Raw genomic sequence first — 14,877 nt, 5'->3', positions numbered from 1 at the left:
GGCTTCCTGAATTTGCAGACAACATAAAAGAACTGCTCCAAGAGCAGAAATTGCCCTCTTCATTTTAAATTTCAAAGTATTTAATGGCAATGAGAGAAAAAACAGAACTTTAAGGAATCTTAAAAGGTCACCTAGTCTCATCTCCGAAGCAAATCATCTGCGTCTTAAGAGCTGTGCTGCAGCTGAGGTGACCTAAACATGCCAAGGAGGAAAGGCTTGCAGGGAAAAGCAATGCCTTTTATTAAAGCAATCAATTTGATTGGAAAAAAGACAACACACACACATACACACCACTGCATCCAGAACCCTGGGAGCCTTCCTCCATCTGTCTCAGTTCACAAGAAGTGTTTGAAGAGTTCTAGGGGCATACAAGAAAATAATCTATGCCCTTCTCATGAAGGCACACATTCCTCAGTCCATTATAACTGACATAAATATAAGTTCAAACCTTGAAGAGATTTAGAGGATTAAGATCTGCAATCTTTTTGCTGTAAATATAAATCCTGAGACGTCCATCTGCAACTTGAAGTCAACACAAGCATCTTTCAGCTTAAAGCTGCCTCAAAATAATTTCTGCTCTCAGAAACCTCTTTTTAAATCCATTTAGTAATTCCCCATTTCAAACGTGTTTTGTCATGCAGAAAACCACACCAGGCCCAGGCTACGTCCTCTTTCGTTTCTGCTGTAAGGAAAACACATTTCCAAAGATCTAAATCCAAGTTTCCCATTCCCTCTCGCCATCTCGGCACAGACCTTCTGGAGCCACACAAACCTGAATCCGACTTTGCGGGAGTAATGCAGGCAGTTTTCCTTGACGTGAGTTTGGAAATAGGCAGAGCGGCAGACAGCTCCACACTCAGGGCAGCAGTACGGAGACTTGTGAGCATGGATCCTCTGGTGAGCACAGTAACTGCACTGGTTGGGCAGCATCATCTGGCACACTTGACATGTCTGATGGAAAAAAAGGTTACATTAGTTAGTTATTCTCTATTTATTTCCCCCGCCCCCGTCCCCCAATTCACCCTAGAAAACTTTCAGGTTTAGAGGAAGCTCCAGCACATTCCTCTAGTATTAGCATTAACTCTGCAAAGCTCTTTGGCTAGCCTCCTTGTCATCTTTTTCCACAACGACCCTAACAACTTCCACAATTAGCCATTCCCAACGACAGTATCCATTCTTAAACTATGTCCTCTGTGGTTTATTTCCTTTTTTTCCCCTAAAAAAGGAAAACAAAATCTTTCACCTCTTAGCTCTGAAGATGTTCTGCTTGGTCACTGCTTTCATTTCAGCATTATGCACTTGAGAAGGAAGGCACTTTTACCAACAAGCCCCCACCCCGCACCAAAATCACCCAAAAAAAGCAGGAAAACTCCATTATACCTCAACTCAAAACTCTTACTGCTGAACGCAGTGCAGTCCTGACGTGCAGCAGCCTTCCCCACCAAAGCCACAGTTGTGTCTCATACAAAATTTCTTTGGACCAGATGAAATCTGAACCTTCAAAGACCACAAACCACGTGTGCTATGATACTCTTATAGAAACTTCTTGATAACTAGAAATTATGCAAAGACTCTTTCTCTCCCTGTTTCTGGACCCTTTATGAAATCCGTTTTTTCTCCCCTACCCTTAGAAGGGCCACACTTACTAGCAATACAGCTTTGCAGAAGAAGCATCATTTACTTGACATGTAAAGTTTTTTATGTGGATGTGTTGTCCCAGTTTCAACAGCTGTCAAACCTCTGCTCCCTTTCAGCGGTGTCTCGACTCTTCTGTGTTTCTTCAAAGCCCAGGAGCAGCTACTCATCCTCTGTAGGATGCACATTACTTGATGCCTAAGCAGGAGTAGAGCTGGAGTAGATACCAGCCCTCCAGCCTTGAGCCCTCTAGAAGCTCATACTCTCTTCTGTCATTAATAAACCCATGCAAATTACTCCTCTGCTCCTAACTGTAGCTTAAGAATGAACTACAGCAAGCAGCTAATTATGGATTATCACATCAGGTAATTTAACTACATCATTTCTTCTGCTATGGTTATGGCGCTCATTAGATCAGAGGTGGTGAGAAGTTGTACCAGAGGGTATGTCTACATAATCAAACAAAGCTTTTAATGTAGCATGTGCCTACACAGATAGACCAAATCAAGTCCTGCAGACTTCACTGCTGGAAACCAGGGTAGAAACCTGGGACAGAAGCCCCTAAATCTGACAAAAAGATAAAATAAAATTAAGGGCTAACTCCATTTTCTATATCGTTGCCATTTCATGCAGCATCTCTGTGATGCTCCACTAGATAACATCCATCAGGGAACTGTGAAAAACATTGCAGGTAATAGAAAGCATCATTTATAATAAAATGCAAAGATATCACAAACCTGAAAAGGTTCATGGCGGGGGGGAGGGAATAAAAAATTAGGCTCTCGAAGGAGGAAACTGCAGAAATTGCCAAACACATCAAAACCCTCAGACACATGATCTGAGACATGTTGCAACTTAAGTTTAGAGGAGAGAACATTTCCCCCGGAAAGAGAGAAGTGGGCGGAAGCAACCATATTGTAGGACTCCCATGCACACACCCAAATGCAATTCAAATAAACTCAGGAGTATTTCAGCCCTTCCCTAAATGCTAGAGAAGCCCCCTAATTTCAGCATAGAAAAACAGTGCTACTGAGCCATGGTCTGAGCCGTGAAATACAAATGGGAATGGGAAAACTGGAAATAGAAAAGCCCCCAGGACCTCTCTGCAAGGAGCTGAGCGGGACCTTAAAATTCTCCAAAACTCTCTCATATCTCCAAATAAGAGCTACAAAAAGAAATTAATGTTCAGGGAAGTTTTGTTGTGTTCTATGGCATTTTTTTCTAACCGGGTTTCGATTTGCAATGGGGAATGTAACTTCTTGGTGTTGTTAAAACAGGACTTCTCTCGCTTTCATCCCGTCTAGTATTTAAGGCAGACCCAGCACAACCACAAGTTGAAAGCACCTTTGCCCTTGCTGCTTAGCGAAAAACATTTTCTCTCCAGATCCTGCCTTGCCAAAGCCAATTTATTTTCAATTTTAAGTCTGCAAAGATACAGTTTGGCGCTCACCTCCCCTGGATGCCATACCCACTGCCCCCAAAGGCACCCTGGCAATCAGCACACATTAAAAACCTGAATTTTCACTGCTGTGTGTGCTTGTGCTGGATCCAAAATATGTCAAAATCACCCGATATTTAATGGGCTCCATGCCTGGGCACTGTTGCAGGCTATGGCAGAGGAGCAGTGAGCTCCTGTCACCTCCCTCGTCACGTGAAAGGCTCAGAGGGGACCAAAAATATGCTAACGTAGGGCAGAAAAGTTTGAGGGACAGCTAGCAAGAGGCATTAAAACTAGGGTTATCTTCTTCAGGCTCTGCAAGAGCAGGAAGCCTGCCAGAGAGTGTGTACATATGATATGGAAATAAAAAGCAAGACTCGGCAAGGATAAGGCTAAATGAATTTATTGCGTCTGCAGACACCAGGGAAGAAGCTGGAAGGATTCCCACACTGACACTATGCTCTGCAGGGGGGGCACAAAAAAGCCAGCCCAAGCCTCTGAGTTCAGATCATTTTGTGGAAGAGACAAGAAGTCAGGGAGTAAACAGACAAAATAAAGAGCAATGAGTCACAAGGATAAATCAGTAAGAATAAGGAAAACCGTCATCTTTAACCAGCATTACTTGTGTACTTGGGAAAAGTCAACACAGCTTCTCCCTTCCTGCTTCACGAACCCATCCGAGCTCTCCAGAGGAGTCAACCATGTGCGTAAGGAAGATCTGACCTGCAGATGGGTCAGGCTACCTGGATTTCCAAAATGGTTTTGCAACATCCTTCACTAAAGGATTTTAAGGAAACTCAGCTGCCATGGCATAAGAGAGGAAGGTTTTTGCATGGATAAATAAGTGGAAGAAAGGAATAAACAGTGGGTTCTTTGATGGAAGAAGGTCCCTGGGAAGCTCTGCTGGGATTTGGGCTCTTCAAAATACTCTCAAAGTATCTGGGAAAGGGAAACAAGCAGCGAAATGGCAAAGACTGATGATCATAACCCAGTAACTCAGCATGTTATAGATAAGGTCTGACCACAAAGAACTGTAAAAAGACCATACAGGACTGAGTGACCAGGTGACAACATGGCAGATTATAGTTTTCTATTGCATCAACCAAAGAATACAGTAGAGCTGAAAAAGGTTCAGTGGATGGAAAAAATTAAAACCAGCATCTTTAAGCTCATACTCATCCTTTTCTTAATAGGAGGCCAGAAATCCTGCCCGGGGGTATTGAGGAAGGCCCACTCATCCATTTTATGCCAGGAGCTGCTGCATTTATCAGGAGCAAATGGGCAGCTGCGTGTGGGCTCCCACACCGAAGGCTTCATCTTGGAGACGGAATGGCTTTTTCTTTTGCAGCTCTTCTGCTTTGTATGAGAAATTGTAACTTGGTTCCAGATGTTACATTTTTATCTCTCTCCTAGTTTTCCATGACTTTTCAGAGAAGTCTGGCAGCAATTTGAGACATTCATTAGTCAGTTATTTCTAAAGCATGTTACCAGGATATGATTTTGAGTTGTGTAATGTCTGTGTTTTTCATATACTCCCATAACCTACACTTTAATCAAGAGTTATTTATTACAAGTTTTCTTTAATTCTGGTTTCCCTGCCACATTTCATTTGGGCTTTTCTTCCAGAAGTCACATTCACACACGCACAAAAACACTCAGAAGCTCAGACATTTCAGAATACTTGATTTTATTCCCATTTTTACTTATTAGCCTCTTCAGAAGGGAAAAAAAAAAAAAAAAGAAATACTCACTGAAGTAGAGTGAAGGTTGAAAAAACACACCGCTCCGAAAAAGTCTGTCTATTAAACCCAACCCTTTGGCCACAGAGGTGTTTGCAAATCAGGAAATTTATAGTTAAAGTTTTGCTCTGGGAAGTGCCTGTGTAGAGGCAGCACCATTAACCTTTCCGTTTCATTGAAAGGACTGACTACACAACTCGGCGTCAAATTTGATCAATTGATGAGCGTGTTTTCTTCTAACTGCCAGCAGTGCAAAGCACCCGCGATCAGAGAGCCAGAGCAAGCTCCCGTCTTCTCACACATAGGTGTCACTGCAAAATTCCTGTGGCCAATTTTCTTGCTCAGATAAAGCCCGTGTGCAGTAAGGACACAATCCCCCTTAACACACTCGTGAAAGATGAACTGGGGGCACAAAACTCTTCGCTTTCACTTACTCCCCATGCACAAGCGGAAACAGAACCAGCTTCATTACAAGCAAAGAAACTTTACATTGGGTTTAGTCTCTTTGCTATTATACAGTTAAAGTGACACTGATGAAGCTCATGCCTATTTAAGAGATGCCCCCAGACTACAAGGATCCTCCTTGACAAGATCGCCGTGTAGCTTCAGCTGAAAACACGGGGCTACACCGACACTCCTTGCATGCGATCAGGGCTATGAAAGAGGAAAAGATTCATAAGGCTAACGATCTCGAAATTAAAAAAAAAAAAAAATTTACTAAGGACTCAGAATGAAACAGACAGAGGGAAACAGAAATTATATTTTTGGAATGCAAACGTTTTAAAGAGTGCTTGTCCTTTACATATTCAAACCAAAAATCCCCCACTAGTGGTGCCCCAGTTCTTCCCAAATCCAGCCTTTTGTGCACTTTAATTTTTCTACTTTAGGCAGAGCTGCATGGGCAGCTGATGCTTCTGCAGCCAAGGGATCACAGGCAGTTAGAGATTAGCAGAATGCTTCTGCTATAAAAAAAATCAGTGGCGAATTACTACTTAAAGTTAACCTTTAACTTCACATTAACTTTCACTTAGTGCTTCATTGGGATAAATGCCAGCAACCTGCATCCCTCAGCGTAGATGCTCCAGTGTGTAGCAGCATGATGTGCTGGCTCTGGCAGCACAGCTGGTCTCAACATCTTCATCTCTGCAACTCCGCGCTCCCCTTCCCCACCTCCCACCAGTACGACTGTTTCCTGGGCCACACTACAGTCAAGATCCAGATGCTTGGAGGATTATTTTTGACTTGGTTTATTTCAACCATCCAGGTTACAATGCTGCTACACAAAATTTTACCAATGTGAGAAGTGGCAAGCAGAGAATTTCTTTTGCTGTCATTGTGATAACTAAACTATACTTCTCCCCAGCCTCTCCTTAAATGAATAGGCATCATTGCATTAGCATGTTCAATTTATAGATGAAAAAACCCTACAACAGAAACTCAAGATTATCAATTTGAAGAAAAACCTAGAACCCAACTGATACCCTAAAACCAAGGCGTTCAAGTTTCTGTGAGAGAACACATGTCAAGTCCAGTCCTAACGTAGACGTTTTATCCTAATTAACTCCTATACACTCTTACATTGTCATACCCAAGCACAGCAAAGATATTTTTATTTTCTTGGTTATAGTTGTCTATTTTAAGACGTCAGCCTAAGCAGCCAATGCCACTGAGGGAGTCTGCTTGGCCTTCAGTCTAAAGGACATGATCACAACACGCCCTTCAATTCAAAACTTCTCCCATCTATCCTCTGTTCTGCTACCTCTAGCTTACTCCTCCTCTCCACCTCACGTCTATTCATCCTCAGCTTCATCGTTGCATCCCACCTCCTCCTGTTGACCTTGTTCACTCTCATTTGTATTCTTGCACCTCGCTCACTGCCCAACACTCCCAAACCTAGCATCCTCCTTAGACCTTCACCAAGACCAACCCCTACACACACACACCCCCCCCAAATCATCCCAAGAAAACAGGGTGCTTAAGCCTCAATAAAATAAGACATTAAACTAAAAGCTTACTCCCTGAAAGTTAAGGCTGTTCAATAACCACAAAATACATTTTTGTGTATGTGGAAAAATGCCTGGTTAAAAGCATCACTGTAGACCTAGAAACTTGACAGTTTTAGGAAACAAAGTAGAATTGCAAAGGAAAAAAAACCTAGCATCACAGATCTTAGACAATGTTGCATCAAATAAGCCTAATTCTGAATTTTCTTAGCCTGTAGCTCTTTTCTCTTTATGATCTCAGCTGTAATTTCAAGAATTTCAATTTCCACATCTTTTCTTCTGACCCACTGTATTAGGTTTACATGGCAAGGTTTCGGTAGTGCAGGGCTGCACGGGTGGCCTCTGTGAGAAGACACCAGAAGCTGCCCCCATGTCGGACAGAACCAGCTCCAGCCAGCTCCAAGATGGACCTGTTGCTAGCCAAAGCTGAGCCCATCAGTGACACTGGTAGTGCCTCTATGATAACATATTTAAGAAAGGGTAAAAAATGCTGTGCAGCAACTGGGAGAAGGGAGCAAGAATATGAGAGAGAAACAACCCTACAGACACAAAGGTCAATGAAGAAGCAGGTACTCCAGGCACCAGTGCAGAGATTCCCCTGCAGCCCATTGTGAAGACCATGGTGATGCAGGTTGTCCCCCTGCAGCCCAGAGAGGTCCATGGTGGAGCAGATATCCACCCTGCAGCCTGTGGAGGACCCCACACAGGAGGAGGTGGATGTGTCCCGAAGGAAGTTGCAGCCTATGGAGAACCCCCGCTGGAGCAGACTCCTGGCAGGAGCTGTGGCCCGTGGAGAGGAGCCCACATGGGAGCAGGTCTTCTGGCAAGACTTGTGACCCCATGGGTACCCACACTGAAGCAGTCCATTTCTGAAAGACTGTACCCTGTGGAAAGGACCCCCAAGGGAGAAGTTTGTGGGGGACTGTCTCCCCTGGGAGGGACCCCACCCTGGAACAGGGGAAGAAAGCAAGGAGGAAGGAGCAGCAAAGACAACTTGTGATGAACTGACCGCAACCCCCATTCCCCGTCGTCCTGCACTGCTCAGGGGGAAGAGGTAGAAGAGCTGGGAGTGAAGTTGAGCCTGGGAAGAAGCAAGGGGTGGGGGAAGGTGGTTTAGTTTTGGTTTTCTTTCTCTCTACCCTGCTCTGCTAAAATTAATTCACAATAAATGAACTTTCCCAAGTCAAGTGTCTGTTTTGCCCGTGATAGTAACTGCTAAGTGACCTCCCTGTCCTTATCTCAACCTACAAGTTTTTTGTCATATTTTCTGCTCTGGGCCTATTGAGAAGGGGGCGTGATAGAGCAGCTGGGTGGGCACCTGGTGGCCAACCAAGGTCAACCCACCAACCACACCCACCAACAAACAGCTCTCTCTCTCACATTGCAACTTGAAATCTGAACTCCCAGTTGCTAAAATGATCACTTACTAGATTACACCAAGTTTTCACATCCCCACTTTCAAGTCACCTGTATAACCCTTAAGGCTACACACCACACATCCCCTCTCCTTTCTTATGGTGGCAACATTAAAGCCCTCTGCTCTTCCCTCCACCCTGCAGGGCTGATTTCTGCCCACCCATCAGTGGTGATGTCCATCTCGCAGCCTCTCAACTTTGCTTCTTCCTTCTCATCTTGCACTTCTTTGTGCCTTGCATCCCTTCAAAGATAGTACCACAGCTGTTCAAATACCATTTTTGCTATGATCTTCACCAATCACTTTGCTTTTTCACTGATTCTTTTCCTACTTGACCAATCATTTATTTGCTAATCACAATTCAAAGATTTCAGCTCTCACTCCAGCAGGAAGATACACAGTAAACTCCTCGACTCCTCCCTTCCAATAGCCTCTCTCAGGCCCCATCACTACCAGTGGCTTCTTGCTTCCTGGGATTTCATGACTAGTTTATGCCAAAATAATGAGTGCCTGCCACCCACGGAGCAGTCACAGTATCAGAGAATGGTTGAGGTTGGAAGGGACCTCTGGAGGTCATCTGGTCCAACCTCTCTGCTCAAATAGGGCCACCTAGAGCCAGCTGCCTAGGAACATGTCCAGACAGCTTCTGCACACCTCCAAGGAGGGAGACTCCACAACCTCTCTGGACAACCTGTGCCAGTGCTTGCTCACCATCACAGTTAAAAAGTGTTTCCTGATATTCAGAGGGAACATCTTGTGTTTCAGTTTGTGCCCATTGCCTCTGGACCTGGCACTGAGCATCACTGAAAAGAGCCTGGCTCCATCCTCTTTGCACCCACCCTTCAGTTATTTATAGACATTGATGAGATCCCCACCCCTGAGCCTTCTCTTTTCGAGGATGAACAGTCCCAGCTCTCTCAGCCTCTCTTCATATATGAAGTGGTCCAGCCCCTTCGTCATCTTGGTGGCCCTTCGCTGAACTCTCTCCAGTATGTCCATGTCTCTCTTGTACTGGGGAGCCCAGCACTGGACACAGCTCTTCAGCTGTGGCCTCACCAGTGCTGAGTAGAGGGGAAGGATCACCTCCCCTGATCTGCTGGCAACACTCCTCCTAACACAGCCGGGACACCATTTGCCTCCTTTGCAGCAAGGCCACATTGCTGGCTCATGGTCAACTTGGCATCCACCAGGACCCCCAGGGCCTTTTCTCCAACCCTGCATCCCAGCAGGGTGGTCCCCAGCATATATTGCTGCATGAAGTTGTTCCTCCCCAGGGGCAGAATGTTGCAATTCTCCGTGTTGAACTTCATGAGGCTCATGTCTGCCCATTTCTCCAGCCTGCTGAGGTCCCTCTGGATGTCAGCATGACCCTCTGTTTTATCAGCCACACCTCCCAGTTTTGTGTCATCTGCAGCCTCACTGAGGGTACACTCTGCCCCATCACCCAGATCATTAATGAAGATGTTCAACAGGACTGCACTTAGTAATGACCCCTGGGGTACACCACTAGTTACTGGCCTCCAACTAGACTTCACACCACTGATCACCACCCTCTGAGCCTGACCATTCAGCCAGTTTTCAATCCACCTCACCGTCTGCTCATCCAGCCCATACTTCATCAGCTTCTCTATGAGGATCCTATGGAAGACCGCATCAAAAGCCTTACTGAAGTCAAGGTAGACAATATCCACTGCTCTTCCCTCATCTAGGAAGGCAATCCTTTCAGCATAGAGGGTTATCTGCTCGGTCAAGCATGACCTCCCCTTGGTGATCTGTCCTGATCACCTTCACGTCCTTCAAGTGTCAGGGAATGGTTCTCAGGATTAGTTGATCCATCAACTCCCCAAGGACTGAGGTGAGGCTGACCAGCCTGTATTTGCCTGGATCCCTCTTCTTACCCCTTTTCAAAGATAGGGGTGACATTTGCTTTCCTCCAGTCCTCAGGCACCTTTCCTAATCACCATAATTTTTCAAAGATTATCAAGAGCAGCTTCACAATGACATCTGCCAGCTTGCTCAGCACTTGTGCGTTCATCCCATCAGGGTCCATGGACTGGTGTATGTCTAGTTTAAGTATTCCCTGACTAACCTCCAGGTCCTTAGATTCCCAAAGGCCGGTCCTGCTAGTAAAGACAGGTGAAGGAGGCATTCAGTACCTCAAGCCTCTTCCACGTCCTGTGCCACCAGGTCCCCCACCCTATTCAGCAACGGGCCCACATTTTCCCTAGTCTTCCTTTTGTTATTTATCTACTTACAAAAGCCCTTCTTGTTGCCTTTGACATCCCTCACCAGATTTGATTCCAGGTAGGCTTTGGCTTTCCTACATCATCCCTGCATACTCAGATAGTGCCTCCACTTTCCTCCCAAGTACTTTTCCCTGCTTCCACCTTCTATACACTCCCTTTTTAAGTTTGAGCTTTGCCAAGAGCTCCTTTTTCATCCATGCAGGCATCGTAGTGTTTTTGCATGACTTGCTGTTTGTCGGGATGGACCCCATATGAGTGTGGAGGAGGTGGCCCTTTAATATGAACTTCCTTTCTTGGGCCCCTCTCCCGTCCAGGGCCTTATCCCATGGGACTGTTTGAAGCAGACCCCTAAAGAGGCCAAAGTCTACTCTCCTCCTGAAGTCCAGTGTTGTAATCTTGATTTTTGTCCTCAGGACCCTGAACTGTGCTATCTCATGGTCCCTGCATTTGACCTTCACATCCCTAACAAGCCCTTCCTTGTTGGTGAGTGTGAGGTCTAGCAGAGCACCTCTCCTCATTGGCTCCTCTATCACTTGGGTCAGGAAGTCGTTATCAATGCTGCCCAGGAACCTCCTGGACTGTTTACACGCTGCTGGTTTGTCCAACTTGCACATAGCAGGGTGGATGAAGTCCCCCATGAGGACCAGCGCCTGTGAACATGAGGCCATTTCTAGCCATCTGTAGAAGGCCTCATTCACTTGTTCTTCATGGTCAGGTGGCCTATACCAGACACCCACTACAATGTCACCCATACTGGCCAGCTCTTTAATCCTGACCCATAAGCTCTCAGTTGGCTCCTCACCAATCCCCAGGCAGAGCTCCAGGTACTCCAGCTGCTGCCTCACATAAAGGACAACTCCACCTCCTTGTCTTCCTGGCCTGTCCTTCCTAAAGAGTCTGTGTCCCTCCATTGCAACACTCCAGTCATGTGAGCCATCCCACCGCATCTCTGTGGTGCCAACGAGATCAGAGCCCTGCAACCACACACAGATCTCCAGTTCCTTGTCTTTATTCTCCATGCTATGTGCATTAGCATTAGACACTTCAGAGAGGCATCTCCTCCCCACACCCTTTCCCCTCACCAGCAGGATTGAGCAGACCACCACCTGGGCTCCCATGCCCCTGCCCATTGCCCCCAGAGCTCTGCAATCACTTTTGATACTCTCCTGGTTGCCCTTGGCAGAATCATTGGTGCCCACATGGAAAAAGAACAGGCGAGCAGGAGCCTTCCTCTTGGTGCCAGAAGACACCAGCTTCCAGCCTCAGTTTCCACCCTACCTGGGAAAGGCTCTGCCTCTGTCTCCAGTTGTCCCCTCCTTCTTACTCTCAGCCATGTCTTGGCCTGCAGTTTGTACCCATACTCATTCTCCTCTTCCCTCAAGCTGGTCTCAGTTCCCCAGGGGCTGCAGAATCACCAGGGCCAGGTGAGCAAGCATGGGTGGGGAAGGAGGAGAGGGTTGGATTGCTGCCTTGTGTGGCAGTGGATCACACACTGATTGAAGCAGACTATGGAGTTGCACCCTAACTTTTCCTCCTCCCTAGCCTCTCCTCTTCATCATCCCGATGCTCTGTTTTGACCTCAGAGTGCAGGCTCTCGCTCCTATCCTGCCACTCATCTCTTTGTCTGTGCTCCCAGCAATCCCTGCCTGGAGCTCCATTCCCTCAATGTGCTTTCATCATAACATCCTCCATCCCTTTGCTTCTACAAAATCCAGAGGAAAAATTTCCATATAAAACAAAATCCGTCCTCGCTAGTACCTAAGGATTAATCACCCTCAGTTCGGGAGAGGGAGAAAGCAGTGCTTTATGGGGCCAAGAGAATTTTTGTTGATGTTCAATCCTCTTGTTTTCTAAATGAAAACATGAACATGGGGGGGAGGGAGGGGGGAGAAAAAAAGAAGAGAAAAATAACAAAGATACAGCTGCTGTCTTTCTTGCTTGCTACTTTGCTGCTGGGAAATTACCACTGCAGCATGTGGTCCTACTAGCTTCTGGCAAGTTTTAGCCAATAAATTATAAAGCATTGATTTAAGAGGGGGAAGGAAGAAGAAGAAAAGGCAGGAATAAAATTGCTTTTAAATAACTCCAGTGTAGGTGGTGCATAAACAGGATACGTCACGACTCACTGAAAAATTCTTATTGGCCAAATAAAGGGCTACAGAAGAAGAAAAAGAGGGGGGGGAGAACAAAAGCACAAAGGTGCAAGAAAGTTCAGAGGTCCTTAGCTTAATTTTGTACTTTATTCAAGTTCCTAGCTACCTCAGTGGATTTTGGGTGGTCAAGTCAAAAAAAGACCAAAAAAACCCAAGCATGAAACATCTCTGGTTACCAGTAGATGGACAATTATGCCCAAGAGGGTCAGGAAGTACTTTGAATTCTTGCACGTTATTGTGCACTGGTCTGTCCTTGCCAAACACCCAAATAAGCTCCATCTCAAAACCAGTTTGTCTTTTGTTCATTACTTCTGCTGCAAACCTCTTCCAGAATTCACTCCTCTGATGATTGTAGACCGTCCTCTAATTTTCTTTGTAAATCTATTTCAGTCTGTTCTTGCATCATTGTTGCCTTTAAATTTAAAAAGCCCTTTTCTACAAACACACTGGATACAGGGTGTCCTCTGTATCCACCCTCACTCTTTACAGAAAAGCACATCTAAAATGAAGGCACCAGGTTCTGTTCATCTCCTGTAATTTGAGCCCAGCCCTGAAAAGGCTACAAAAATCTGGCTGATACTGACAAACTACTCAGGGCAATCCCTGCAAGTAGCGAAAGCACTTCTTTTTTGCAGATTTAGCTTCTGGTGGGAAAGAAAGTGCCACAAGCCTCACCTTAATACTGTGTCTACTACAGTACTGGAGGAGACCCATCCTAATTTACCAGGTCTTTACCAAGCGAAACTCTTAAAGGTTTTTTTAATTTCCCCTCAAGAGATCATCTTTCCATTTCTCTGGTCATTCTTCCCTCACTTATTCCAGTTTATCCCTGATGAACAAAACAATACACTCTTCTCCAGCTAGGTTATTTCTAGCAGCAACAGGGAGTATTAATGCAACCCTCAATGGTACTGCAGTTTAAATCCCTTGCACAACTGTCATCTTGGTCATTCAGAGTGTTCTCGTGACCAAACACACACATTCAGTTGCTTCACCCTATTCCTACTTGGTCTTTAAGATCACCTAGATCCTCCTGTAAAATATTCCCAATTTTCCATGATTTCTTAGTCTGTTGGTTCAGTAAATTTTATCTACACGTTCATCCTCCAAGGTCCTTAATACAAACGTAACTGCAGATGTATCCTAAAGCCATCCCTCGGGAGGTCTTACAAGCAACCTGTCCCTAGTTGCAGCTACATCCCTTTTACCTGATTCTGCTCCAACCTCATAGTTCAACTTCGTCAGTACAGCCATTCCTCACATGGCAGTCTAACAACCATCCCATTGAACATCAAGCAGATTAGGACCTACCTATTTCTCCACTCCAAAAACAAATTACAGAAGATGCATATCAGATTAATTTGGCATAAACTGCACCTATTTAATCATACCCTTTTTTTCCCCAAAAAAAACTCTTGCTCTAGAACATAACACCGCCGTAATCAGACCAAACAGACCTGAAACTACATGAAACATCTGTTACCACCTTTTCAACATCTGGACGACCATAATGCCTACATGCAGCACAGCTTCTAGTTTGAACAAAATCCAACCTAACAAATATTAAAATTCACACACTGCTTTCTTCTTGCAGTTCTGTGCTTGAAAAGCAGTACACACATCCCATCAAGTGACTCAATTCAGAAGCTTGCAAAAATTGCAAAATTGGCCTCACTAGTCTCCCAAAAAGTAACTGTGATCCGTTAAGATGATCCACTCAAAACATACATCCAGTAAATCCAGTTCTTTATTTCTGAAGTGGATTAGCTCACAATTCGCAAAGCCTATATCCTCTCTGTAAGCCCCAGAGATCCCACCGTGGTATCTGGCTGAGACAAACTTCCTTCATCTTCTGCATACTCTATATAAAAATAAACCCTGCTGTACTTCCAGCAACTGCAGTCATGTAGCCGCCACAAGTCTAAAATGTAATATTAAGGTCAAGTTCTCAATCATTTTTCTAAAGGTCTTTCCATTCCACCTTCTCAGCCACAGCATCATCCCCCTCTCTTCCTCTCACTTACTCCAAATCTTTTCCTTTCTCTGCTGTCCAGACCACATCCATATCTTTCTTCCTTCCTCCAAAACAACTATGACCCAGCCATGTCATTCTCATTTTGGCCACACCTAGGAAACTCATTTACTTGTTATCAGTCCTATTAATACGGACTTCACCCAAGGCCATTCAGAAAGATAAGGCCAAGTATTTCCCAAGCCACCAACTGGAACAAACAAACAGAAAACCCAAC

General features: G+C 45.1%; 1 protein-coding gene across 5 annotated transcripts in view; it reads right to left on the bottom strand.

The window, feature by feature from the left end:
- The window catches only part of ZNF592 (zinc finger protein 592), a 41,740-nt gene that overhangs the window by 16,390 nt on the left and 10,473 nt on the right, over nucleotides 1–14,877 (bottom strand). For all 5 annotated transcript variants that reach the window (XM_082322294.1, XM_082322293.1, XM_082322296.1 and 2 more), the window contains one exon: nucleotides 773–951. In XM_082322294.1, the coding sequence (XP_082178420.1) occupies nucleotides 773–951 (179 nt within the window). The remainder of the gene's footprint in view (nucleotides 1–772; nucleotides 952–14,877) is intronic.

Source organism: Platalea leucorodia, assembly GCF_965183815.1.
Source record: "Platalea leucorodia genome assembly, chromosome: 9".
Classification (NCBI taxonomy): domain Eukaryota; kingdom Metazoa; phylum Chordata; class Aves; order Pelecaniformes; family Threskiornithidae; genus Platalea; species Platalea leucorodia.
This window is presented reverse-complemented; position numbering and strand designations above follow the sequence as displayed.